This window comes from Anguilla rostrata, chromosome 10, assembly GCF_018555375.3.
Source record: "Anguilla rostrata isolate EN2019 chromosome 10, ASM1855537v3, whole genome shotgun sequence".
Classification (NCBI taxonomy): Eukaryota; Metazoa; Chordata; class Actinopteri; order Anguilliformes; family Anguillidae; genus Anguilla; species Anguilla rostrata.
In genome coordinates, this window is record NC_057942.1 from 7,545,580 (window position 1) to 7,573,533 (window position 27,954).

Here is a 27,954-nt window from a genome sequence, read left to right on the forward strand (position 1 = left end):
ATAAGAAATTTTCCATATAAATAAAATTTAGTATGATTATTAATTATGGCTGCACTGCGTTACAATAACGAGAAACAATAACTAGTAAAAAAATAAATAAACAAATAAGAAAGCAAAACAAACTGTTTCTGGATACATTTTTGGGAAATGTGGTCATCAGATCTGTTGAATTTATTTTGTGAAAATTGAGACGTGAGCCCATTTTTCAGAGCTGCAGCCACATGCAGTACAGTGCAGCATGTGATGAACAGCACTGTCAGGACACAGGTCAAGCCTGCCGCAGCACCATCACTTTGATTATCCTGCTTTTTTGATCTTTGTCAACTCCTACAGTCATGTCAAAATCTTTTTTCAGCTGGAATACACGTATACAAACACACACGGACACACACAACTGTATATATGCAGAATTCACTTAAATCTTCAGCTATTACACAGCTATTAAATTCATTCTAATCAGTCTAGAGCCTCTGTCAGGCTAGAGAGCTCTCCCTAGTCTCTCAAAGCAGGTTTTTTTTTTCTCTGTTCTGTCTAATATTGAGTGTGGATTTATTTGATAGGCTGCTCACAAAGAAAGGGGTGCTTAAAGGGGTGACCCCATTGGCTGTTTTTGTTCCCATGTCAGAGCCTGAATTATAGCGAGGAAATGCTTTCGGTAACCGCAAGACATTTTGCCAAAAAAAAAAAAAAAAATGAGTTTGATCACCGTTTTGTCAGTGGGGCTGGGAATCTATTTCTCTCAGTGTGTATATGGGACCATTTCACTTCTGTGTTTATGCTCGATCAGGACCCCGTTTCCTGTACGCTCCTGCCCTGGTCAGTGCCCGCTCAGATTCGATGCCATTTAAATGCAGAAAAACTACTTTGTTGTCCTTTGATTAAAATGGTCTAATTGCTCACGGTATCCGTTTAATCATGAGAATGCATTTTGTATCCAAAGATAAAGTGCAAAAACAATGGGGTTTTTAAAAGATGTTGGTTTTGGACTTGAACAGAGAAATTCTGTTTTATCACGTACGCTCTAACACACACATGCACACACACACACACACACACACAGTATAACAGCCCGTTTAATCTATATAAACTGCCTATATAAACACATTCCTTTTTCCACACCTTATCTTAATCTTGTCCATCAGCTTCTGAACTGGGGCTTTAGCCTGTGCGTCTTATTCAGAGAGCTTTGCCACTGTTTACTAAACCTCTGTTTACTTCGGTAGCTCTCTTCAACGCGACACGATTTGTAGATGAAAAGAAAGCAAAGCCGTGGTGGGGGTGGGGTGGGGTTTATTTTGGATTAAAAAAGAAAAAAGACGCTGATTAAAAAAGTATTCGTATGTCATTTTGGCACGAGAGGTATTTTACAAACAGTAGCTAATAGGAGACACGACGAAGTCGGGCTCTTGATGTCGGAAGGCTCGCGGATGATTCCGACCGGCGTGTGTATTTATGGCAGGCACGCTGTTACTCTTTAACAGCGATGTGTTTACACTGCGAGGTTTGCTTTTACCACGAAAACCCCTCCCAAGCGTTCCGAGGGACGGAGTAAAAGATCTACAGTAACACTCCTCTGTTGTGTTAGCCTTTTTAACAAACCCATTAGGGACAGATCACCTCCCACCACCAGAGAGAGAGAGAGAGAGGGAGAGAGAGCAGGGGCTTAAAAACTCAGTGACCTCTGACCTTGACCTTTGGCCCGCGGGCTCGCGCTCAGGCGGAGGGGGGGGAGGCTCGGAGGGGTTTGGGTTACCGAGGCCAGGGATTCATTAACAAATATCTGTCTGTTTGCTCCGGCGATCGGGGGGGCCGTGCTTTAGACCCAGCGTTCCGAGCCTGGAATGCCAGCCGGCCGGACTGTCAGTGTCACTCAAAGCCGAGGTTCGAGAGGGAGGGGGCCACGCCCCCTTTACCTGCCCGACCCGCCGCTCTCCTTTTATTGGACGGAGCACGGGAGGCGTTCGGGGGGGGGGGCCCGCGGCGCGCGTTACGGGTCACGTGACGTTCGACGTGCCCGAAGGAAAAAATAAAATCGAGACAATCGGGCGACGGGCGCGTTTGCTCATCCGTACTATTGGAGGTTACGGGAGAGAGAGAGGAGGGAGTTCGCGCTGAGCCTCTAGCGCCCCCCGATGGGCAGAATGGGGATGCTTTCTCTGTTTCGCTCCGTGGCAGTAACCAGGAGCGCGTTGCTTTGTCTCATCGGATGCCCGACGGCAGCTGCGTAGCGCGGTACGGACACTAAGTCCCTGCTGTTGTGACTTCAGAACAGGGTGAAGTTAAGGCCAGCGTGCTGTTGGGATAATTAAAACCTCCACAGTCCCTTTGGACATTTTTTTTTTTGTAAAAGACAAGCACAAGTAATGTGAATTCCTGAGTGCTTTTGAGCTATTCCAAAAAAACACCCGCAACGTGTATTGCTAGCTGTTACGAACACTGAGATGCAAGCTGAATCTGTTTTTATTCATCACGCACTGGTACTATATAAACGACGGTCTATATACGTAACTGTGATGTATAGTCATTTTGACTATTTATGGACTCAAAGTTCTCTTGAGCATAATGAAAATTATGTTGCTGTAAAGGGGGACTTTCAGGGTTGGTGTTTTAACTTTATTCTTTTATTTTATCTCTGTTTACTGCTGTTCTGACTTTTCAGTACTTATTCCACTGCTAAAGCCCATTAGTGGTGTCAGATCTGTTCATGTGAAATGTTGTAATGGTGTCACGCTCGATCCTTTTAGAACACGTTCACATGAGGGGAAAGCTCGGTGTGTCTAGAAGCGTTAAAATTAGTCCCAACGTTTACCCGCAAGGTCATGAGCCGAATTCTGTAATTGCCCTTGTAATTGGGACGGGTACATCTGTTTTAGCACGAGGCCAATCTTTGAAGACGGATTACTGCGCTCAGCCAGGTCTCTCGGGCTGGGTGTAAAAAGGAACACGTCCAAACCGCTTTAAAACCTTTTTTAAAAAAACAACAAAAAAAGAAGAGGACGTGGGTGTATTTGTTTTCAGTCGACGGGGCTATTCACCCGGTTTCAGAAGCGTCGGCACCTCTTTGTGCTGACCCGCGCTCCCTCTGACAGCGCCTGAATGGGACGGCTGGCGGCCGAACCCGAGGCCGTGTTTGCTCAGGGCTTTTCGGAGGGGGACGGCCCGCGCGCCTACGTCTCTGATGCAGGAGCCCGGGAGAGGGTGGCGGGAATGAGCTCCCGCTCGCGTATGGGGGGGGGGAAAGGGAACCCGCGTTTGCGATTGGCCAGCAGGTAGAACGAGCGGGGGGGTTGAATCAAACGACCTTTACTGATAGCAGCAACCCAAATTTTACAGGTGATTCTTTGGGGGCCTGTGGGGGAATCGAACAGCCTTTACTGATAGCTGCCTGCAACTCTACTTTCACAAGTGATCTTTTTTTGGGGTGGGGCGGGTGGGGAATCAAGTGACCTTCACTGATAGCTGCAACTCTAATTTTACAAGTGTTTTTTTTTTTGGGGGGATATGGGGGTTGGGGGGGGTGGAGGGGTAAGAGTAATGTGATAAGGAAGCCCTTTGATTTCCTGTTAGTGTCGGAGGCTGTGATCAATCGAGCCTGTCACACTGTAACGCGCTCTCCCAATCAATCTTCGGCTGAGTCACATGGCCCCGAGCCTCGGCCAAACCAAACCAAATATTTCATATAAAATGTAAAACATGCGTCCCGCAATAAACATGCGCCGTTTCGGGGGAAAAGGAAAAGGCGGCGACCCGTCGGGGCTGAAAAATGATTTTGACCGTAACTGCGAGCCCTCCGCCGGAGAGCCGTTTATTTACCCAGATTGGATAGAGTGGCACGCCATCATTACCGCGTCGCCAAAGGTCCTGTTCACCCTCCATTTCCTCTGCTTCTCTCGCGGGGGAATATCGTCTCGGAATGAGAGAGAGAGAGAGAGAGAGGGAGAGGGAGGGAGAGAGAGAGGGAGAGAGGAGAGAGAGAGAGAGAGAGAGAGAGAGAGGAGGAAGAGAGGAGGGAAGGGGAGGGGAGGAGAGGGAAGAGGAGGAAGGAAAAAAGGGAGGATTCGGGGGAAAGAGAGGCGAGGAGTGAGGGCGAAAGAATGATCTGACCGTAACTGGAGTAGGGAGAGACGTTTGATTGTACGAGATGAGATGAGTGGGAGAGAGATGTAGCAGGGAGAGAGGAGACCCGAGAGGGGAGGAAAGGGAAGGAGAGAGGGAGGGAGAGAGAGAGAGAGAGAGAGGGGAGAGAGAGAGGGAGAGAGAGAGAGGGAGAGAGGGAGAGAGAGAGAGAGAGAGAGAGAGGCTCCCACATCTATCTTGAGACGCTCCCGACCCGGGAGAAGCAGGGTTTACCCGGGCCTCCCTCGCTTCGCCGCGTGTTATCCAATTACGTTTTCCCACTCCGTCTGAAAAGGTTTCTGGGATTTTCTGGGAAAAGTCCCTCCGGGGCGGCTCGCGTTCCCGCTATTATTACTACTGTATACATTATCCGTACCTGTGTACATTACTTTTGACTTTTCGCGTTTTGGATTTCCGCACTTAATTGTTATGAGAGAGAGTTTCCAGCGAGGCGAACGCTGAGCCCAATCAGCGCGTTCTCCGTTAAATCCGCCAGCTTGCAAAAAAGTACTTTGGGGCGTGTGTGTTTTTTCTTCTGTGCGTTTCCTCGTCTGCTTTCAAACTGTTTTGGCCTTTTGCTGAGTTGTTTATTGTCACAGTGTTTCTGGAGGGGTAATGATGCGTACGAAATAATGGCGGATGATGAGGAAGAAAGGCCTGCGTGCTTTTTTTTTCGGCCCTTCTGAAATTTCACTTCATTCCGTGCCACAGGCCCTGAAACAACAGAGAAAAGTGAGCGTGTGCATGTGTGTGTGTGTGTAGTGTATTGACAGGTGTGCATGTGTGGTGTGTGTGTGTGTGTGTAGTGTGTGGTGTGTGTGTGAGTGTGTGTGTGTGTGTGTGAGGTGTGGTTGTGTGTGTGTGTGTGTGTGTGTGTGTGTGTGTGACAGTGTGCGTGTGTGTGTGTGGTGGTGTGTGTGTAAATGTATGTGACAGCGTGTGCATGTGTGTGTGTGTTGTGTGTGATGGTGTGTGTAGTGGTTGTGACAGGTGTGCGTGTGTGTGTGTGTGTAAATGTATGTGACAGCGTGTGCATGTGTGGGTGGGTGGGTGTGTGTGTGTGAGTATGTGTGTGCATATGTGTGTGAGTGTCTGTGTGTATGTGTGTGTCTGTGAGCGTTGTGTGTGTGTGTGTGTGTGTGTGTGTTGTGTATGTGTTTATAAGTGTATGTGTGTCTTTGGCATGGTGGGGGGGGGGGGGGGGGCAGTGGTTTCCAGTTTCTTCGCTCAGCCCTGTAATGAATCACACTGTGGGGGGGCCTATAATCCCTACGCCTCCTTTTCCCCAGTCATCTTCAAACCCCATTTTTACAGAGAGTGGTCCGACAGCCTAACTGGAGCTTGTTTGGGGCGGGGGGGGAGCAGGGGGGCAGGGGGGTAGTGAGTTACAGATGCAAATGGAGGGTGGAGGGAGGGCAGCGATGTGCGGGGGGGGGGGGCGCACAGGTGCGCTGCAGTTAAAAGTGTTCGGACCCTCGCCGCGGCGCAGCGTGGCGGGGGGCTGATATGGTGCTGAAAGCCGGGCTGGTTTACCCCCCCTCCACGCAGGGGCCTGCATTAGAGAGGGTGATGACAGTAACAGTTGGTAGACTGGGTTTCACCTGAGAGGAGCGAGGCGGAGAATGGATGAAGAAGCTCTAATGTACTGGTGCTGGGGAGGAGGAAAAAAAAAAAAAAGAAGAAGAAGAACGCCTTCCCTTAGTTGACCTTTGACCCCGGGGATGTTCCCACACAGGGAGAGGGCGCGGCCTGAAGCTTGCGTTAGCATGCCGTCACTGCGGGCGGCTCTTAAACGGTGCGGGCCCCGGCTCCGCCGGCCCTCTGACACCCAGCGAGACTTACAAGTTTACCTAGCGAGCGTAAATCAACATAAAATACGACTCGAGTGCGAAAATAGAGACAGTGGTGGCTCCCTATGGCAGTGGAATTAGCCTAGCGGCAGGCCCTGATAGAGATGAGCAGACTGAAAGAAACACACACGCGCGCACACACACGCGCGCACACACACACATGCACACACACACACATGCACGCGCACATCGCTGCATGCGTGCACACACAGGTGCCTTTTTTTTTTTTCTAGGCCCGAGCTACAATTCACCCCAAGGCTTAAAGCCATGAATCAAGTCAGAAGAAGAGAGGGTTTGGAAAATAAACAGACACCATTGGTCCCCTTTTCTCTCCAGATTTATTGAGGTGGTCGGACTGAATGGGGTGGGCAGCCCGACTGTCCCATGCTTGAGTGGCCAGCCTGACATGCCCCCCTCCCACCCCCTGCCCCCCAGGTGAGTGGGTCAGGGGGTCAGTGACACCCCACTGACCTACCTGACACACAGGGGTCAGGGAGAGGTGGCACAGCCAAAGAGGACAAAGTCACCAATCAGTGCCTTTAACAAAAAATGTAATTGTTTTTTTATTTTTTTTACAGATTGTAATATTGGTATGTCTCATCATAATTCTTCAACCAGGGGCAGAATTTTGGTTCAAACCCCAGGCCTTTCAAATTTTACGGACTGTCAGAGAGCAGTATTGAGAATTTAGCTGCTTTGTGGGGAGCAGAAGTGCTTGTCGAGCCAAGGCACTGCATTTATATTTTTATATATGCGTTTTGTACGTGTGTGCGCCTGTGTGTGCGCGCGCACTAGTTCCAGAAATTTGTCTTGGTTAAATGTTGCTTGTCCAAAACTGCTTATAGAAGGGGAATACAGTACTTCCACGCACCCCTTTGTAAAACTGGCCCAACTGGATGGAAAATTTATTTTATTGAAAAATATTGTGAGCACAATAAAGGTTTGAGTAACACATTCGTCTCAAAACGACTACTCTAGTACCATCAGCAGTACATTTATTAATTATTCTTGATTAAACGAAAACTGAAAGTGCTATTATTAACAGAGTGGTCAGCGTTTTGATTACATTCGAGTCTACTTCTAGGCAGTACATCTTGCGAGAACAGAGTAGATATTAAAAACATATGTACGCAGCCCATAGCCGTGATTGCGCCATACTACTGTTCAGGTGGCCGAAACTGTCTGCCGGCCTTCCGAAGTGCCTGTCTGGTTCGTGCACGGTTCCTTTTTTACCATGACCGCGGTTCCACAGACAGCGACTGTGTGTGTCCGTACCGTAGCGCTTGCTAGTTATTTACAGCAACTCGGGGACGTACTGTTTGTCTAAGTAGCAGACCTTGTTAACCCCGAGCCTATAAATTCATGACAAATGTTTCTTTTTCTTCCTCGGGGTCAAATCGGTTTGGGGAAGAGGCAAGCCGTCTCCGCCTTCGGACTCGCCGACGTTGTTGGTATTGTTATCATTTTCAATATTATTGCTGCCATTATTTACGAGGCAGACCTTTCATAGTTCTCTTCGCTTCGCCCCGATTTATGCAAAAAAAAGGTACCTGCGGCATGTCAGACCTTAACAATGGTGTATTGTGCGTATTCTCTAGGTTGGTGGATTAAGGATGCAAGGAATTTTTCGTGAAAAAAAAAAAAACGGTTAAGCGCTATTCTGGAAAGTGGCTTTTTTCTTGGATGAGAGATGATTTATTTCCCTCTCATTTGGAGGAGAGCGGCTCGAGAGATACCGGTTGTCAGGGGATGCTCTCAACCGTTGCCTTGGTGAAATTTATGGAAACGGCAACCCGTTCCCCTTCACAGCTGATCATTTTTCCATGCAGGTTGGGTCTCCATCTCGGAACTTTGTGAACTCCGGCAGGATGAACCGGACGCGAGATGGTCCTGCAGGAGAAACACTCCCGTCTTAATTCAATCGCGGCGCTAATATTTATGTGCCGCTTTTAAAAATAGTCTCTTGCGTCTGACCTGTTTTTTCGTCGTTTGCATCTTAAAACATCTTAAAAGTGAATTAGTCAAAGATGTGATATCCAAGGAATCAGGTGGCACCCTTTTGACGTCGATTCGTCTTCAAAGAGGGAGATCTCAAAATGCCTAAGTCTTAGCACCACCTGCAGTTCTTGTGCAAATACACCATCTGGGACATGCCCCTTAGGAAGCAGCCTAAAATATGAAGTATTATACATACAAATACAGAATCAATAATTTTTATATTTAAAACATTTTGTATCTCCTGGATCATTCTGCATTTGCATAGAGTAGGCTACAACTGGTATTGGTGTTGTAATATTCCAGTTTCCTGGACATTACATTCTTTGATTTTTTTAAAACAACCGACTTCACACTTCAACCCTGAGCCACCTAAATGGTTTCTGATTGGTATTACAAACCACCTATTACACTGGGATGATGAGGCAAAGGCAAAATCTCAGGTGCAGGGTTTTTTTGGGCGTCTGTTGTGATGAATGGTGTCAGTGGGGTTTTTCTAGAAGACGAAAGCGTGAAAGGGGCCAGAGAGAGAGAAGAATGGAGCCATTACTCTGCAGCTGACAGTGCAACACATCCCCTGTTCTCCTCTCAGTCAATTACAGGTGAACACAAATACCTGGACCATGATTGATGGAGGCCGTACAAGATTGACACTGATAGCGGGGGGGGGGGGGAAGCAGAGGAGACTACGCTTCCTGTGCAGTCCGTCTAATCTCCAGCATCTTAATAAAACGGAGAAATGAACCGCACCCCCAACCCCCCCCCCCACCCCCCAGCCCTCAGCCCTGACTTGGGTCATATTGGAGGGGTTGGACCAGATCTCAAAGCCTTCACCCCCCCCCCCCTCCCCTCATAGGACGACCCCAAACCTTCACCCGAGGGGGCGGGGCAGATCGGGTTTCGGAGGGGGGCTCCACGGCCGCCGGTCAGCACTTGCGCGCGAGTGACCCTCGGCGGTCAGATAAGATCGCTCGGGCCGGGGCGGGAGGGACGGGGGGGTCGGGGGGACCCCTCGGACCCGTGTCCCAGCCCGGGCTGGGCGCTCATCCATCACAGGCAGCACAAAGCAGCTGTCAGCCGCGCTGGCGCTCTCCTCCGGGCACGTCGGCTGACCGCCCGCCCGCCGTGACAGGGCGGACGGGTCCTGATAGGCCGGGGAGGGCCTCGAGGAGCCTCAGACCTCCTCATTCTGACGATCTCTCAGCTCTTCTGCCACTTAAAAATATATGCTACTGAGTTTCCTCATGTTGAGTCTACTTATTTATTAAGACCCAATTTTTACTCTTTAAAACCTTTTTTTTGGCTTCAGTGTTTGTCCTCCACATGTTTTTTGTCAGGTATTTTGCACTGCTGAAAGACCAACTCAAATCCCTCAAAAGGGACAATAAATGTTCTCCTTAATTGAATTGTGCTGCTGTTTTTGACTAATGTTTCTTCTTCCCTTTTTTTCTTCAAAGCAAAGGCTTCCAAAACGTGTTGATGAGGAGAAGTGGCTTCTATTGGCGGTGAAGTGGGCTGTCGGTTTTTCCATAAAAGACCAGGGTGACGGCAAACCAAGCGACCAAGTCGTGACCCGTCTAGCAAAAAAAAAGAAAGAGGCCCACCAGAAATAATAAAATGACGGGAGAAAAAAAACAGCTATGGGCCACAAAAAAAACCCCACAGGCCACCCACCCCCGAGCCCCAAGAAAAAATAAAACCATTTGAACTGTTGATCAGACCTTGTTCAATGCAGTATTCTGAGGAATACACGCTCTGCTTGAGCCAAAAGGTGCGTGTGTCACCACCCCATCGGTGTAAAATACTGCCCACACACCCTCCCCCCCCCCCCACACACACACACACACACACAGCAGAGCACATTTATACACACAACATCACCCTCTTTGGTCAAGCCGAGTTTTATTATGTTTTCCGAAAGCGGTTTCTGGAAGTCGCTCGCACTGCGCTGTGAAAAATAACTGCTTCGTCAGTGATGCCGGTTGTGTCGCTCGCTGCGTTTGAAGAGGAGCACTGAGGCAGTTCTCTCGCCCCAGCTCCTCAGAGTTTGTTCTTGTAGGAAGAAATGTAGAAAACACAGAAGCACAGAACTTTTGCTTTCGAAACCTGGCCCGAAAGTTCGGCAAAGGAGAATTTAAAAAGCAGAACTGCAGAAAACGGTGATAACTGTGGTAGTGTAAAAACAGGAGATGACATTACACGTACTGCTTTTCAATGGGCCTCTGTACCTGCCTTCTTGGTGATAGTGCATTTTTGTATTCTTGAGAATAACACTGATGTTCTCCACTACTGTCCAACACTCCGGATGAGAGTGTCTGCCAAGTGTTTATAATGTAATACAATACAATGTAATGTAAATGACCATCAACAGATTTGTCCTTGTCTCAGTTTTTTTAAAAAACATACAAAACTTAAAGTGCTCTTGAGAGGAGTGTGAATGTCTGGCTCATTTACTTTTTGCACAGCAAGGAGTTTTCAATATCCTTTTTAACACAGTGCTGGAAACAAAACCAACGTTAGGTGAAGTCCCCTGTCAGCATCAGGCATATAGCAGCGCTCTCAAGTCTCACACTTCAGACAAGAGACGTGTGTACTGAGGACCAATCACGTGCTCATACAGCAAGTTTTGAAATCTCATGCATTTCAGTGAGGGCTCACATGCTGAGTTTGCGGTGTTTCAAAAGACGAGTTTAGTAGCCTATCGGCTAAAGTTAAAGTAGCCAGAAATGTCTGCCCTCTGCAGTTATATTTATTTTCCCATTGACAGTCACTGCCCCCTGTCCCCACCTTTAGTTGGAAATTTGTTGGCAGTCTCAAACTATTCCTGAGTTCCAACCGTGGCAGTAGCTAAAATCTCACCCATTGGGATTTTTAAAATTTGAGAGCTCTGCTATAGGTGCATAAATGTGAACTGTGCAGCCCTGCTTGTGGACTCTAAAAGTCTACGCTTCCCACTATAAAAGTCACTGCACTGTAAGCCAGGAGGGCCGGAGAGTCTTTCTGCTCCATGTCATGTTAGCTGACCAGCTGCTTATTTTTCCAAATCCTGTGGAGAGATAGCGTGAGGTAAGGGGGGGTGGGGGGGGGGGTATGGGTTAGCCGCTCGCCCCTATTAATCAAGTCCCCGAGTCCGGGGCTCCACTTAGACGAAACGGCTGCGTTCCCCGACGCTGCCCCGCAGCAGAGGGGACGGGCCCTCGCCGCGAGCCCGGAGCTCCCAATCGAAGGCCTATTCATCAGCGTCAGGGGCCCGGCTGAACTGGCCGGTTAAGGGGCCCCGGGAGGTCTTCGCCTGGGCCTTTTCGTGTCTACCGCCAAACGGGGCAGCGGGAGCAGCGGGTACCTCGTCCCGCGACCCTTAAGGGTGTGTAAATATATTCGGTGCGGTCTGGGTTTTCTCTCAGAGCGCGAGATGGCTATCTGGTGGTGCCTGGGCTGGCGGGTTCTCGCGTGCTCTTATGCCAGTGCCGCTGGAGGTGAGGGAGGGTTAGAGGGGAGAGAGCCTGTAGAGGGTGCCTTTCTGATGAGGGCAGTGTTTGTCAGGAATCAAATTTATTCCATATGGCTGCTCAGGTATTCAGTGCCTGACCTAAGACTGGAACTTTAAAAGACCAGCAGTCAGAGACAACGTGATAAAAGCAGTCAACAGCCATCGAAGTTATTTTTGTAAATTTCATATCTATGACTAATCTATGAGTTCCATGAAATTCAGTGTAGGTAGAGAATCCATAGGCAGTCAGGGGAGACCACAATGGAAATAAGGTTTGGTACTTTTTTGTAATCCTCCAAAATAGTTACTTTGGCTGTTAATGTTTTTTAAAATTTTCAAATACACAAACAAACAAAAAGTAATGCGACAAATCATAATGCAATTTCTGTCAGTCCACGTCACCAGCACACAAGCTGTTTGTAATTTGTCCATTCTGCATTGGTTCCAATATCTGTGACTTTAGTCTTTTCCTGTGTGGCCCAGTAGACTGTTGAAAAATCCAGAAAAAAGCATATTTTAGCTGCTGCAGAAACAGATATGCTGTTCTAGAGGAGTGATATTATGAGAACATAGGCTGCCACCTAGTGGATTGTCCTGTGTCATACAACTAATGAATATATCCAATGTTTGCTTTGCCCTCCAGTGATACATTTTTGAATTACAGTGGCAGCATTGAGGCTTTAACAAGTGTATGTACACAATATTTGTATTTGATATATCTGTGTTTAAACAGGATTAGTAAATTGAAATTTGAAGAGATTCCATTTGGTGACTTTTAATTTGTTGTGGACCTAAAATGCACCACCCTGGGTAGTGCCTTTATGAGCGAGGGAGAGAGAGAAAAAATAAACACTAGTTTCCTTCTGTGTTTAAAGTACTTCCTTAGTTGAGTGACAGCTTGTCTGTGGGAGAGTACTGTGAATGGGGAGGGGGGTGGAGGGTGAGGGGAGGGGCAAAGACAGGTTGAGGGGCATCTTCCCATAGTAGAGGGCTTTCTGTCAGCAGCCCAGCTCTCATCACAGACAGGAACAAGAGTCCCCTCTCCAGGAAGTCCACCGTTGTGTCCCTTTGGTCAACTAGATCCCCCTGGTGACTGACATGACAGTGAGGCTAGAGGGAGGCCAATCTGATGTTTCAATCCTAAGTGACGCTCACCCCTCCAGAACAGACACACACACACACACACACACACATACACTTAAATATTTCAATGTCTGCCCTTCTAGCTTATCACGAGCCTGAAAAGACTGGGGGATCCAAAAGCAATTAAATGTCAGCACACTGTGATGTGCAGTAGCTAAGGTGTCAAGATGTAAGATCGTAATCAGATGGACTGTTTTGTACACGCCAGGAGAATGTAATTGGAAAGGGGGATTCACACAGTGGCCCAAATAAAACTTGGCTTCGGCAATACTGAAAATCCCCTTGCTCCTGTCATACCTTTGACTCCTTAAACTTGACTCACATTGTAGCATTTGTTATGCCATCTTCCAGGGCTCTCAAATCGAAAATGGTGACAATGGGAAAGGGAAAGATGAAACCACATCAGTGTCGCCAAACTACCCCAGACGAATGATTTTGTCCCGAAATTTGTCTTATAATTAACATCTTTCTTCGTTGGCCTTGGTGGATACAAAAGGGAATCTCTGTCTTGCCTGGAGAATGGGATAATTACCCGAACTGGTGATGACAGACTGGGGGCTATGCTCTTGGTAGGCTTAGCAGCGAGGGCCTTTGGCCAAACAGACTGATTGAGACGAGGGTAACTCGAGATGACAGGACAGTCCAGGTAATCACAGCATATCATGAACATTTTGGGGGTTTACTTAGGGATGTGTGAGTGGCCTCAACACTAAACTTCAAGTTGAAGATCCTGCTCAGAAAAATGTCTTATAAGTCTATTCTGTTTTTAAGTATTTGAATAACCATTTTGAACGCATTTCCTACCACTGAGCCCTGTACTGCCCTACAGGTATGCCCAAAGGAACTTTAAAATGATACTGATCCTAACATTTGCCAAAGGCTACAAATATGTAGGCCTAACGTTATCTAAATTAACCCAGGATTTTCAACTGAATCAGATTAATCCAATCAGTAGGCTATCACTTTTTAATTAAACTAAATTAATGTACAAATTTTAAATGTTAATCGAAAACAGGTGTCATGTCTTATTAGGCTATACACTCATTTTCGATGCGGAGGATGAACGCGTTTTGAATCGAAAGCCAGCCTACCCTGCCGCTTGCGTTTAACGTGACGTTCTTGAGTGTCTGCACGCGCCGGTGCGTTAAAAGCCGTTACTGTTATCAAGCAGCGGTTACTATCTAATATTTATGCTTGTATTTAGCGTAACTATCCAAGCTATTTTGGGCGCTATCATGAAACCCATCTATCGTCCTCCAGTGAAAAATGGGTAAGGGAAGGCTTCATAGAAGTAACAGTTAGCGCACGTTATTGAAAACGTTAGTGTTGCAGTAGGCTACTGTATATTTGGCCACATTGAGAAGTGTGCACGTGTAGACTACGAGGTTGCTATGTTGGCCAGGTCAAATTATCGTAGGTTAAGTTAGAGACATTTTGGCAGATTACATTTTGCCGCAGGTTATTGTCAAGTGGGTGGGTGTGCAGTTTCACGGATAACCACACTTTGACCGCATCATTATACGGGTCAATTCCATAACAGTTGAAGTAATTAATTTAAAATTCCTGGTAGAACATTATGAGCATTTTTCAATTCGTGAGTGGAATTGCCTGAAGTTAATTAAAATAGAATATGACTGTTGATGTTGATAATAGCATTTGCAATCAAACCAAAATACTAAATATATTTATTTAGGCATAATTATGTGTTTTTTGCATTATAAGTTGCATTATATGCTTGTCGCAATTACTAAGCATGCAGTGCCTAAGATGCACCTATGATTTATGATAACAGACTAAGACAATGAGGAGATGTAGTTGAATCTCTTGGTAAATTTTTTTTTTTTTTTTAAGTCTCGACCTGAGTACAGTCTGAATGTGCTTTTTCTGTGAAAATTAGGCTGTGCTATACTTGTAGTCTAGTTTCAGGATTTCACGTGGGAGGTTTGTGAAATGTGATCCAGGCGTAGCAGGAATGACTTATGTTATAATCTGGTTTCCTCAGGCTGCCAGAAGAAAGAGAAACGGCGAAAAAAGACCGAACAGGCCAAAAGCAGCCGGGTATAGAGCTCATCTATGCATCATTCCCATGCTCATGAAGTATTACACACGAATGGACTGCGTGCTGGGATTGTTTTCCATGAGATAGATTCAGTCAAGCGGCATGTGGATTTCATTCAGGGCTGTCATTTTCAACAAGTAATAGGGGGAAAAAAACAGAAGGATGCACATCTTTTTTCTTCAGCTGTTCTGTTGTGAACTGGCACACATTATAATTGCTCAGAGCGCTGTGACATTCTGTAGTTTCTGATGTTCAGCTGTCGGGGTGAATTAGCATTACTGTCTGATGATGAGCAGGGAGACGGTGTAGTGGTGCTGACGGTTAATGCCTCATAATGAATATGGAGATTATGTGATGTTTTGGGGATTCTAATCATTACCGGTGCCTACTGTACCTGCTCTGTACCTTCTGCTACAGTCTTGTATTCCTGATGGTAGCGCTGATGGCTTCTGCTTTGTCAGGCCCCCTGGTTAAGAGCATCTGTCGGGTGTCAGTAATGTAATGCAGTTGTTATAATGCTTCCACACTGTTTCAGGAGGAGGCGTCTCCAGTACAGCGCCAGGCCCAAACCCCGCCCCCGAACTGAGCAAGCGATGGCTGCGCAAGTCTTCGTACCTCCCCGCCCGGAAGAAGATCCAGCTGCCGGTGACCCCGTTCTGGAAGGGCGCCCCCTACCCGCGGCCGCTGGTGAAGTACACCTCCGCCCTGCCGCTCAGACGGGCCAGGCTCCGACGCAAGGCGCCCCTCCCCCCGTGTGCCGGCCGGGCCGCTTTCGCCAAGCCCGCGGCCGCGCGTCTCCAAGCCCCGCCCCGGCTCCGCTCCGGCCAATCCGGGACGGCCCAGAAACCCGATGCCGCTCAGGAAAGGGGGGGCGGGACGAGCCGGTCCCTCCGACCCCGCCCCGGCCCCGCCCCCCTCCAGACGCGCACCCAGGCGCCGCCCAACACCCCCCAGCGGAACGGGGCGCCGCCGGAGGGGGGGAGAGGCGGGGACGGGGCGGGTGCGAACAAGGCCTCCAAAGCGGTCAGGTCCCTTCAGCTCTGCAGCCCCAACTCCGCCTCCAACTCCTCCCCCTCCCCGCCCCCGTCCCCCTCCCCCCTCCAGCGGCGGCGCACGCGCTACCTGTCCCGGCGCTACCTGCAGCAGATGGAGTGGTACAGGGCCCTGCGCAAGGAGAAGAAGCTGAGGGACGCTCGCAGACGATTGGACGAGCTCTGCAGCATGGTCTCCGCCCCCTCCGTACACCCCAGGCCCCGCCTGGGGCAAACACAGAGGCGGAAAATTCAGGTTCAGGAAGTAAAAGTCCTCCCCGGTATTTTGTTCCAATCATTTAGTTTTCCTGGACCTAGAACTAATTAGTGAAATTTGCTGGCTTGTAACCTAAAGGTCACAGGCTTGATTCCCAGGGTATGACACTGCCGTTGTACCCTTCAGCGAGGTATTTACATTGCTTTAGTGTAGATCCAGCTGTATAAATGGATGTAATGTAAATGCGGTATAAAAAAACGTGTGTAAGTCGTTCTGAATTAGAGCATCTGCTAAAAGTCTAACGTATTCTAATGGGTGGAAGAAACACATGGCAGGACTTTTACTTTCTGACTTTCCACTTCTGGTCAAACACATATTATTTATGGATTTACAACAAGGGCTATTTCACGATTCAATGCCAAGTTCTGCTGTTAATTATTTAATGAGCCTCTGTGATCCAGTTTTATTCTGCATTCACAATCAAGTCATGAGTCTGCACACATGTTTATGGTGAAGACATGCCGCTGTGTGTCTGATATAGCAGAAGGTTGGTGTGTGTAGCTCTAGAAAATAACTGGCACCCACCCTGTCCCTCCAAAAATGTGGTAGTGCACTCCTATTTCAAGTCTTCAGGTACTGGGAACCTTTTAAAACATAGCCCTGCAGATCTTGGAGAATTCCTTAGCAATGAAACATGTTGCTGCCCAAAACATACGATCGCATAAGCCGAAAAACGCATGAAAATGCACATTTCTTTCTAAATTGGCAGCCATCTTAGGGGACTGATTGGCTCGTCCTGTAAGGCACTGTTCTAGTGCGTGGACCGGCTCCAGTCTGGAATCCAATCCGGGCAGCGCCAGTGCCGTCTGTGGCTGGCAGACCCGGAGGGCGACGCACGATTGGCGCCGGTGTTGCCCAGGGAAGTGAGGGTTTTCGGTTGGCTGGGATGACGGCGTCTCCTCGCGCGCCAGCGCCCCCTGCTGGTCCGTTGGGTTCCCGCGCGTCTGCCTGCTGAGCTGCGTGTGAAGTGCCTGCTTGAGTCTGACTCACAGACTGCAGCGCGATTAGAAGCTTCGGCTGACATCGCACGCTTCAGAAGAAGCAGATGCGTTAAAAACAGCATGGGCCATTTTTTAACACACCTTCATCGGTTGTGTATTTGTAATACAATAGTAGTAACTTTGACAGTGTTGAAACTGACACAAAAGTAGTAGCACAAAACGTGTGTTGGATATTAACACATCCTTTTTCAGAGTGTATTTGCTTATCTGTGATTCCTGAGTCAGTAAATGGAATGGACTGCATTTATATAGCGCTTTTATCCAAAGCGCTTTACAATTGATGCCTCTCATTCGCCAGAGCAGTTAGGGGTTAGGTGTCTTGCTCAAGGACACTTCGACATGCCCAGGGCGGGGTTTGAACCGGCAACCCTCCGACTGCCAGACAATCGGTCTTACCTCCTGAGCTATGTCGCCCCCAGTAGTACAGGTTACAGCAATGAGCATTCCACACTCGGGAGAAATGGGAGAAGAAGCTTTTATCAGCCTTTTATCGGTACCTAAAGAGATAAAGCCTTTGACCTTTATCTAAAATACCGGAACACCCTCATCGTACAAAGCTGTCTGTCTACGTTTAGGTGATTCTTTTATGCGTGTGTGGATTTAATTGCTCTGTCCCCTCGTTTTCCTGTCCCAGTGTAGCATTGCAGCCTTGCCTGAGATGATTTATCAGTCATGGTTCTGAGTATATTAAGCTCTGCGGAATTGCAATTCAAGCAGCACATAAACCCATTGATACTGGGCAGAGCTGAACCAGTGTAAAATAGGATACTGCCTTGGGAAATTGAAAATTGGCTATCATGTATGCAGTCAGAATGGGCTCTTTTGTCTTAGGCAAAAGAGAGCAGATGGTAAACGAAGGTTCTGTTTTTTTCCAAAATTAACACGTCTCACATTAGCATCTGCTAAGTTGTCCATTATCGTTCTAATTGCACTAAATCTGTCCTTCGAATTTTCTTCTTCTTTTTTTTTTTTTTGCTACTCCAGGTAACGGTGCAGCTTGGTGGTGGATCTCTGAAAAAAGGTACATTTTGTTTCTTTATGGTAATTTTGTTGTACAAAAAAATGTATATATTTCCAAAATATAAAAGGATTTATTTTAAATGTGCATGTGCCAGTCCTGGAGATGGAGAGGGAAGTCCTTGACAGTAAAATACAGATCATTTATTTTAGAAATGGCAGAAACGGCTAGAACCCTGTCCGTTCCAAGGCCGCCAAGCCAAAATTATGTAATCCGTCTGCCATGGAGACCAAAACCGTGCCGTTGCCCAACCAAAATATGAGCTAATGTCCGCAACCCAGGGCCTTCTGGGAAAAGACCAAACCAACCAGGCTGTTACAACAAACAGATCACTGACGAAATGCACCTGCTGCCCTGCCACCTCAGCACTGAGTCCATCCGCCCATTAGCAGTCAAACTGCATGCTCTCATTACATTAACCAGATATTAATGTGCTTTCATTACATTAACGTGATTTAATGAAAAGGCCAAAATAGCCCCTGTCGCGGTTGCAGTTACTTTGTCAGGAATTATTCCTGAAATCAGCAGTGACAGATTTGTTTGTTACGGTTTACCTTGACATAATGGCATGGGTGTACGTTCAAGATGTAAAGTATGTAAACGTATTATTACCGAATTTGGAATGATGATTGAAACAATGGAATACGCTGAAATTATATCAGGGTATTACAGCACTTCACAGTATGTGTCCAAATATGCGATTCCTGTCAATGCCAAATATTACAGCGCAGCAAAATATATTTATTTTTTTCTTTTTTTTTTATATGCTCATATTTGCGGTATGTTGTTTAGTTTACCATTTCAGTCAGGGACAGTGCATATCAGTGCATATTGTGCATTTTCACAGAGTGAGTAAATGACTGTAAAACTTGTGTGTTCATCAGGGCTCCTGAGCGCCTCGGCCCTGCTGGAGTCGAAGAGCAGGGTAAACCGCGCGCTAACTCCCGCCCCCCCCGGCCGGCCGGCAGACCCCCACGGCGCTCCGGGAGGTCCGGAATCCAGGGACCCGTCCTCCACCAAGAAGAGGAAGCTGAGCCCCCAGTCCGGCGGCGGCCTCCCGCCGTCCCGCGCCTGCCGCCAAAAGCATCCTTCCCGCCGCTCCTGGAAGCTGGACAGCAGCAGCAGCAGCGGCGGCGCATCGCCGGGTTCAGACACCGGGGGTGCTGTCACACCGGGCCAGACCCCCGCTCCCTCGCCCGCCTCTACCCCTACCGCCATCGCCTTCGTCCCATTGGCTCCCGCGAGCGCCCGTTTTAAAGCCGGTCCAATCCCCTGCGCCGCCGTCAGGCCCGAACCCTCCCACACGGACGCCAGCCCGACCCCCTGTTCCTCCGCAGTCTCGCAGGCTCACGCTGCGCCGTCTGCTAGCGCCTCCTCACTCAGTAAACACTCACACTGCTTCGCTCCTGCAGCCGCCAATCGCACCGCATTAGCTGAGGAGTCCCACTCTGGCTCGGCTCCGCCCACAGGCTTGGCTCCGCCCACAGACTTGGCTCCGCCCACAGGTGTGACTCCGCCCACATACTCAGCCCCACCCTGCGAAGATCGCCTCGCTAGGACGCGTTTGCCAGTTGAAACGTCCTCCTTTAAGAGCCCTGCACCTCCAGCTAGGAGCCGAGCGCTCGCTGGCAGAGTGTCTGAGTCTAAAAAGGCTACAGAGCCGTGTGGGCGTTTTGAAAATACAGACACAGAATGTAATGGTGCCGCTGCTGCCCTCCAGAACTCTAATCCAGCCGTCAGCAGCTCCAAAGTGGCCCGCTCTCGGCCCGCTGAGGAGAGAAAAGAGACTAATCCGGAGCCGAGCGATAAGGCCGAGACAGCATCAGATAGCGAGCGTTTAACTGCCGCGAAAAACGCCGGCGCCCGTTCGCGCCCAATTACCGGCCAGCCCGAGACGGAGAGCCGGTCCTCGGCGAGGAGAAAATGTCCGCTCTCCAGAAGCGCCGCTACCAGCCGGCCGCCGCCGGGGCTGCAGACGTCGCGGGGGCGGCAGGGCCCTGGTTTTCGGAGCGGCTTCCTCAGCGAGCCGGGTGAAACGGGGACGCCGGCGTCAGCCAGCGGGGCGTCGTCAGAACAGCGCAGCGGACTCGCGGAGAAGAGAAGCCCGCGCCCAATGAAGGCCGCTCGCTCAGCTGCCTCAGCCCTTCCCTGCAAGCTGTCAGGACTGAAAAGCCGCTCTGCGGTCCAGACTGCGTCCTCAAAGGCCGAGGAGCCTGGCAAGAAGCCTTCAGTCCGTAAGGCGACGCCACGCGCCAATCCAGCCAATGAGAACTCTCGCAGGACCCAGGCCAATGAGGCCTCTCGCTCTGCGGGCTTGGGCAGTCCCGGCGGGGCCTTTTTCCTCAAAGACGGCGCGGCCGCGAGGGCGTCCCGCGCGGTCAGAGCTCACGGGTACAGGACGTCCCCGAAGGCGAAGGCGAAGACGCAGACGCCGTCCCCGTCTTCACGCTGCGAGGTCTGTCCGCTCTGCCAGTGCTCTTCGGCGGGAATGCCGTCGGCCGGAACGCCGGCGTCCCTCGCCGTCCCCGCGGCGGGGAGGAGGAGCGTGACCCCCGGCTCGGCCCCCGGGAGGACCCCGAAGCCCAAACGCAGACCCCCTCCCCGAGACTGGTCAGCGCCGGCAGGGCCCCCACTCTTTTCCGTTTCCCCCGCTCGCGAAACCCCCGCCAAGCAACCCCCGACCCCCCGTCCCAAACTCACGCCCAGGAGAGAGTCTGAGACGGGACGGCGTTCCGTAGAGGCCACGCCCCGTGGCGACGCTAGTCCCCGCCCACAGTCGCGCGCGGCTGCTTCTGAACACCCTCGTACCGCCGGTCACCAAGGCCCGTCTCGGCACGCCGCTGTGTCTCCTGGTTTGTCCGGCCCCAGCCCTGTCAGCGCACAGGCCCCCGCAGACTCCCAGCCCGGCAGGGGAAACAGGGCCGCCGTAGGGACGGCAGAGCCACAGTCGCTAACTAGCGCCTCGGCGCCGCCCGCGCGCGGGGGGGTCTCAGAGAGGCGTGGGGGTCTCAGCCTGGCCGAGGGCAGCCCCTCTTCCGCCTTCGCCCCCCCGGACACCCCCGCCCCGGGCGACGACACCTGGCTGTCCCCCGTTTGCCGCTCGGACGACACCTCAACAGTGCGGCGTGGCGAGCCCAGCGTCAGGAAGACCGAAAAGCCCCACTCCCCCAAAGCCACGCCCAGGAAGACCTTATTTGGGAGGGGCGACCATAGGGGCGGTCAGGGGGGCAGCGCACAGAAGGCCAGCAGGGACAGCGCTGGGACCGACCAGTCCAGGATGTGGGAGGACGTGACGCCAACGCCGAGGACCAGTGGCCACAAGGGGGCGCCACACTCCAGAGATCGAGCCGTGACTAACCGTATGTGTAACCGCGCGAGAACCTGCGTAGTGACAACAACATGACAGCCTCCTGCGAGGATTAGCATTTCATGGACACTTCTGCTCTTAATAACATAATTAGCCCTATCACTTACACAAGCTTCTGTTTCTAATAGAGACATAAGCTGTAGCTGCAGACTATAAAAGACTTCCCTCTGGCCTGGAATGGGGGTGGACCAGCTCTGATGTTTACAGCTGTTTAGAAAATAAAGTCAGGATAATTACATAATCTGTCTAGTTGTGTGCCCCTGCCATAAACAAACAAACTAGCACCTGTGTTATATTTTCATATTTGTTACTCATTTTGTTCATAGTTCCCATATGATTTGATCATGCTGTGTATTATGACCTGTCATAATGTGAGGCTGCAGGGTCAGTAAGTGATTACTGTTAGTGATTAATCTGATGTGCGCCTGAGCTCGCTTGCCTGAGAGTCAGATCCATATCGCTTCAGCTGAGTCAGGAAATGAGCTGAAATTTGATCTGTGAATTAAGAACGGCCATAATGTTCTCTGAGCATTTTTTTTTTTTTGAGTTAATGAGTTAAATTTAGATTCATTTCCTGAATTAACTCGGTTTAAATGGGATTGTGTGGAGCTGAATCACATTCGAATGCCGGTCACTCTGGATTCGATCGGATTCGATCGGTTCGGTTCTCTCCGCTCAGATCCGGCTGCGGGACAGGAGGACCTCCTGACGGGACGGGAGGGTCCGGCCTCGCCCCCCGCCAGCCCGGAGCTGATCGAAACGCTGGTGAGCGTGATGACCTCACTCCTGGGGCTGGAGCCCCCCCTCCCCGGCTCCCTGCTCTGGGACCCCTGCAGGAACACACACACAGACCAGGTCAGAACACACACACAGACCCTGCACAGCATCCCCCCCCCTCCCCACGCTTCTCTGCATTTACCACAGATATTTGCCTATGTATGCGTCTTTTGATAATGCAGCACAAAGACAAAATGTACATAACTGAAACTGAAGTGCACTTTTCTGTTACTGTATCTCATTCTTCCTGTAAATGCTATTTAGGTGGTTATCATGGAGGCTTAAGATCTTATCTCAATCAATGTATTTAAAATGTGTATTTTTTTTTTTTTTTTTTTGCCTCCACAGGAAGGGAGCTGTCCGGCAAGAAACCTGGGATTCCTCATGAGGCTGAAAGCCAAGAGGTAGATAATGCACACGCGCACTCACATAAACCTTACATGGACACGGCGTGCGTAAATCCCCGGCCTTTTAACGGGCAGCGACATTGAGGAGCTCGAGATTTCTGTAGCGCAAGCACAATGTTTCCAGCGGGGCAATAAACCCGAAGCAGTTATTATTGTCAGGCTTTAATAGCGTCATATCAGCAGTGCGGCCATAATGCGGCTATCTGCTATCGTAGCCGCGCTGGTATGGCCTCCGTCTGTCCTCCTAATGTCCCCGCGGTTTAATTGGCGGAGCAGTTTAATTGGCCCTCGCCCCGCTCGGCCTGAACGAATGTGGAGAGAGAGAGCGAGTCGCGTGCTGTTTCTCCACAGCAGCGTGCCCGCGGGCTGAGGGAGCGAGCAGCTCTTAAAAGCACTTCCTCGATATTGGGCGGCTTGCGCGCGACTGCTTTTCGAGTCCTTTTTTAGAGTGCTGCGCGGCTTTTATTCATTAAACGGTTATTTTGCATCCGTGATTAACGGCGGCCTTTTCGTCTCTCGGACGAGACTTTTAAACCGAGGTCGCAGTTTGCTGTGCTCGATAAACACACTTCTAAAGTCCACACAGTCCTTTGCATTCTCTTGAAAACTGAATCGATTTCTCAGTTGACTGGGTTAAATAAAGGCAAATTAAAATGGATGAATAACCTGTGATTTAAGGCAGAATAGGGTAATGTGTTAGTGCTTTATTTGAGGTCATATAAAGAATGTGTTATTGAAACAGGAGGGCTGATTTGTTTTGAAGCCTTTGAAACACAGATCTGAAAACACTTCAGATTCCCGCCTAGCGCACATGCGGTGTCAAAGTCATCTTCAGTTAATTACATTCGTCTCGCCCATTGTCTGTTCTTCTTCATAGTTGGGGGCTGAAAGCTACTTTTATAAAGTAACTGAACTTAATTAACATTCTGGAGTGGCTTCTCCTATTGGAGGATGCAACAGTATTTATCAGTGAAGTGGCATTTGCTTTATAAAGGGCCTAATCCTTCAATGGTAGTTGTTGAAGATTGGATTTTGTGGACTGATTTCTTCTTTTGAACAAATACATTTGAGAACAGCAATTTTTGAACACGTTTTTATGGCATTTTTAGCTTGTGAAGCTTATCTAGGTATGATGCTTTGAAGAGAAGAGCAAAAAGATGAATTTATTCAGTGAATTTATCACCACACTTTTTTCAAGGACAAGCTGCGCTGTTATTTCAGGCATTTGAAGTGACAGAGAAAAAAAACGAGCCAAAAATAGTCCAAGTTCTTTCCCGAAGGCACTGATAAAAAGTCTGCAGCGAGGTCTGATTTTGACAGGTGCTTTACTGTCTGCTAACTGCAAGCTTAGGCATCGTTTAGACTGTTTAACCCCCCCCCCCCGAACGAAAGCGATAGCCTCACCCCCCCGCTATCTGTCGCCCCCGCTGCCCTCAGACAGAGGCTCCAGGAGCTGAGGAGGAGGGTGGAGCGCCTGACCGCGGAGCTGCAGGAGGCCAGGGAGGAGCTGGAGAGGGAGACGGCCGAGTGCCACCGGAGGGAGGACAGAGGAGACGATGTAGAGGAGGCGCAAGATGAGCGGGAGATAGAGAGAGAGAGAGAGGGAGGGAGAGAGGGAGGGCCACTGTTCAGGAAAACTTTGAATAGATGTTAAGATTTCAGTTTTAGATTGGCTGTGTTGTCCGCTAGAGTTGCCTCAGTGTAACCTTCCATGCAGTGCTTGTTGTGTCCTTTAAATATGTTTTGAAATTTTTTTAAAAATAAGAATATTTAATATTAAATATTTTCTCTTGTTTTGAGAGTTGATTGTAATGTGCTCCAGTAAGTGGAAGATCCAGACTCAGGTCATACAGTCTAAGGCATAACTGCAGTGCTTTTTGTCCACTTACAACTTAGAGTAACCTGTTTTTTTGTTAACCAGTTTATTTTTTTCAATTCCAACACAAGATTACGAGTTTGGTGGTTGTTCATTTGAATCAATAATGCTTTCAGAGAAACTGAGAAATGTAGCACAGCTTTAAAGTTGTTACCCAAATCAGTGACAGCGCCCAAGTCGTCAGACTGCTACTGAGTAACCAGGTTTGGATGTGGCTGCAGTTCTGCTCTGTGACCACACGATGGCAGTGTTTCACTGCTCGAAGATGAGCAGGGGCCTGTCCGCGCAGCCCCGAACCCAGAGTCGGTTCAGCAGGAAGCCGTAACATAAACTCACAATACGATAGTCATCATCGTCCTAGCCCCCAGACGGGCATATTGATAAACAACATCTCCTGCCAACTCCCGCGTAATTATTTCTTGTTTAAACAAACAGGGCACGTTGGGTAAACTTAACTTTTTTTCTTTTTTTTCTCTCTCTCTCTCTCGTGAAGCTCGGCTCGGTCCGCATTACCCAGTCTGTCTGAAGAAGACATCTGACAGGAGAGAAGGAGAGCAGTGACGCACTCTCACACATGCCCGCATACGCACGGGCACAGATTTGCCGGCACCCACACAGGGACAGGCCGGTGCACACACCAGATGCGTCCTCAACACTCACAAAGCAAGTCAGCGCCGACGGCTTTGCCCACTTTAAACGTCAGCGCTGCCCTCTCCGGTTCTCTCTGTCCCTCTCTCTCTTTTCACCCTGTCCCTCTCTCTCTTTTCACTCCCTCTCTTCCCATGTGTCTGCCTTCTGCCTTTGACTCTCATTTTTGCTCTCTTTCTGTTTCTCTCTCACTTTTTTCCTCTCTCCGTCTCTCATTTGCCCTCACTGTCTTTTGCGGTCTCTCTGACTTTCATTCTTGCTCTCTTTCCATTTCTCACTTTTTCCCTCTCTCCATCTTTCTTTTACTCTCTAGCACTCTCTCTGACTTTCTCACCCCCCCCCCATCCTCCCCCTCCCCCTCCCCCTCCCTCTCCTTTCAGCAGATTTCTGCGCTCGCCCCAAAGCGACTGACGGCGCACAATCTCAGTCATGTGACACAAGAGCAGTGGAGGGCCGTGGCACTTTGATGTCTGTTGATGGCGCAGAGGACCTCTCTGAAGTCCCTCTGACAGGCTATCTGTCGCTCTTTGAAACATCATCCCGGGTTCGAATGACTCAGGGACGTAACCGAAGCCCTCCTGCTCGAGGACGCGTCGCCGCCGTTAGCACGACGCAGTTAGCACGAGGAGAGTTAGCACGAGGAGAGTTAGCACGAGGAGAGTGGATGCGCAGTGCCCGCGCTACAGGTCCGTACGGTTCCGCGCGAAACCGTTCACCTCCCGTTGTTTTATAAACCACCGCCGCTCTTCCGTTTTAACAATAACATTTTTTTTTTAAAAACAACAACCCCACTCGGATCCTTCCCGCCTGTCACAATACGGGTTTTAAAAATCTCATTTCAGACAAGCTCTCGTTCCTCAACGTGACTGGGGGAAGGTAATTAAAACGACACAAGGCTGGCATTTTGAAAAGCACATGTTTATTTATAGAGGCCTTTGCTTCTGAAATCGCTCTCACGCAGATTGCGCGCCTCCCACCAGTTCATAAGTCTGCTCTTCCGTCATGTCGTTGAAAGACGCGAAAAACTGTCAGATTTAATTTCGATTTCGCTGTGCGCCGTGAGAGAACAAACAGACAAATACACTTTGCGTTTTTTTTTGCCCCAGTTTAAATGCTAGTTTAGACTGCTTATGGTTTATTGTGAGTCACAGGAAGTAGAGCACATTTGTGCTGAAAGTGGGAAAGCCTGGATAAGCTCAGCAGAGAGAGAGAGAGAGACAGAGAAAGAGAGGGATAGAGAGGCAGAGAATGAGAGGGAGAGAGGCAGAGAAAGAGGGACACCAAGAAAGAGAGAGAGACAGAGAGAGGGAGAGAGATAGGGAGAGGGGCAGAAACAGGAGAGATAGAGAGGCAGAAAGAGAGAGAGGCAGAAACAGGAGAGAGAGAGGCAGAGAAAGAGAGGGATAGAGAGGCAGAGAATGAGACGGAGAGAGAGGCAGAGAAGGAGCGACACCAAGAAGCAGAGAAAGAGACAGACAGAGGGAGAGAGAGAGGGAGAGAGGCAGAAACAGGAGAGAGAGAAACAGAGAGAGAGGAGAGCAGTGGAGGGATGTGCCTGAGCGGGGGGCTCTGCCTACAGTGAGGGGAGAGGGGGATGAAAGCCTGTTCCTGTTTGTCAGAAGCGGCTCTAATTATGGCTTCTTTAATTAGTGCATCTCCACTCCGCTCGCCTGGCAGCAGCGGGCTGCTGCGTTTCGGCTTCTCCTCCGTCTCCTCTTCCTTTCTCTCCCCCCCAGTATCTCGACAGATTTTTAAAAGCGAGACGGCGTATCAGCAGCGGCCCTCGAGCGAGCGTCTTTCCTCAAATCGCTTCTTTTGGGGAGTTAAAAAAAAAAAAAAAAAAGAAAATAAGAAAAGAGAAATGCGTGGCGGAATTCAGATTGCGCTCGCTCGGCCAGGAGAGGCGAATGAGATTCGTAGCGTGGCGTTTTTTCCGGGAGCGGGGGGGTTGAGGCGCACGGGGAGCGCAGGTGGTGGGGGAGAGAGGTAGGTAGGCCACCCCGGTCGCCATGGCGCCTGTGAAACAGGAGACGGGCAGACAGACAGGTGTCACGGGGCTGAAATTGAATTTCACTCGCTGTTTGCTGTGCTTAAGCCGCTCTGCTGAGGCCCCGGGCCCCTGGGGGACCGCGTCCTGATTCCCCGCTCGAGCCGCTAAAACCCGCTCTTCAATTCAGAGTCCGTTCCTAACCCCCCCCCCTTTACACCCCCCCCCCGTTCAGCGGCACTGCAAGATTCTGCATAAATTAAATGGTTGGAATGCGTGAACTGCTCAGCCATGGTGTCTGCAATCGCTTCTCTTTCTCCTACAAAACCCCTCTCTCTCTCTCTCTCTCTCTCTCTCTCTCTCTCTCTCTCCCTCTCTCCCCTCTCCCTCTCTCTCTCTCTCTCTCTCTCTCTCTCTCTCTCTCTCTCTCTCTCTCTCTCTCTCTCTCTCTCTCTCTCTCTCTCTCTCTCTCTCTCTCTCTCTCTCTCTCTCTCTCTCTCTCTCCCTCTCTCTCTCTCTCTCTCTCTCTCTCTCTCTCTCTCTCCCCTCTCTCTCTCTCTCTCTCTCCCTCTCTCCTGGCGGACCCGCGACGCTCCTTTTTGCGAAAGCCCTCGGAATATCAAACAGGTCCGCGCGCGGCCGCAGGCCGACGAAAAGCCCCCGCGTTTACCGCCAGATTCCGGCAGCACGTGCTCCCGGGTTTGTCGTGGCGCGGATAGCGTCGCAGGCGGCGAACTGCAGCTCGTAAAAAGGCATGGCCGCCGTTTGGATAACGGAGCCCTGACTGCAGTTGCGTTGGCGGCTGTTCAAAGATCATACGATCAGCGTGGGATTTATATAGTGATGTATGGGGGGCATAGTTATGTGTGCGCGTGTGTACATGTTTCCATTTTGTTTCCATCTGATCTTCCG

At 49.7% G+C, this 27,954-nt stretch overlaps 1 protein-coding gene across 1 annotated transcript in view; it reads left to right on the forward strand.

The window, feature by feature from the left end:
* The window catches only part of LOC135264839 (sialidase-like), a 136,901-nt gene extending 112,622 nt beyond the window's left edge, over nt 1-24,279 (forward strand). Inside the window, exons 3-9 of the mRNA XM_064353756.1 lie at nt 14,597-14,652; nt 15,189-15,877; nt 17,947-17,983; nt 18,865-21,339; nt 22,027-22,202; nt 22,473-22,528; nt 23,969-24,279. Coding sequence (XP_064209826.1) covers nt 15,800-15,877; nt 17,947-17,983; nt 18,865-21,339; nt 22,027-22,202; nt 22,473-22,528; nt 23,969-24,185 — 3,039 coding nt within the window. The 5' untranslated portion in view covers nt 14,597-14,652; nt 15,189-15,799 and the 3' untranslated portion in view covers nt 24,186-24,279. The remainder of the gene's footprint in view (nt 1-14,596; nt 14,653-15,188; nt 15,878-17,946; nt 17,984-18,864; nt 21,340-22,026; nt 22,203-22,472; nt 22,529-23,968) is intronic.
* The last annotated feature ends 3,675 nt before the right edge of the window (nt 24,280-27,954 follow it).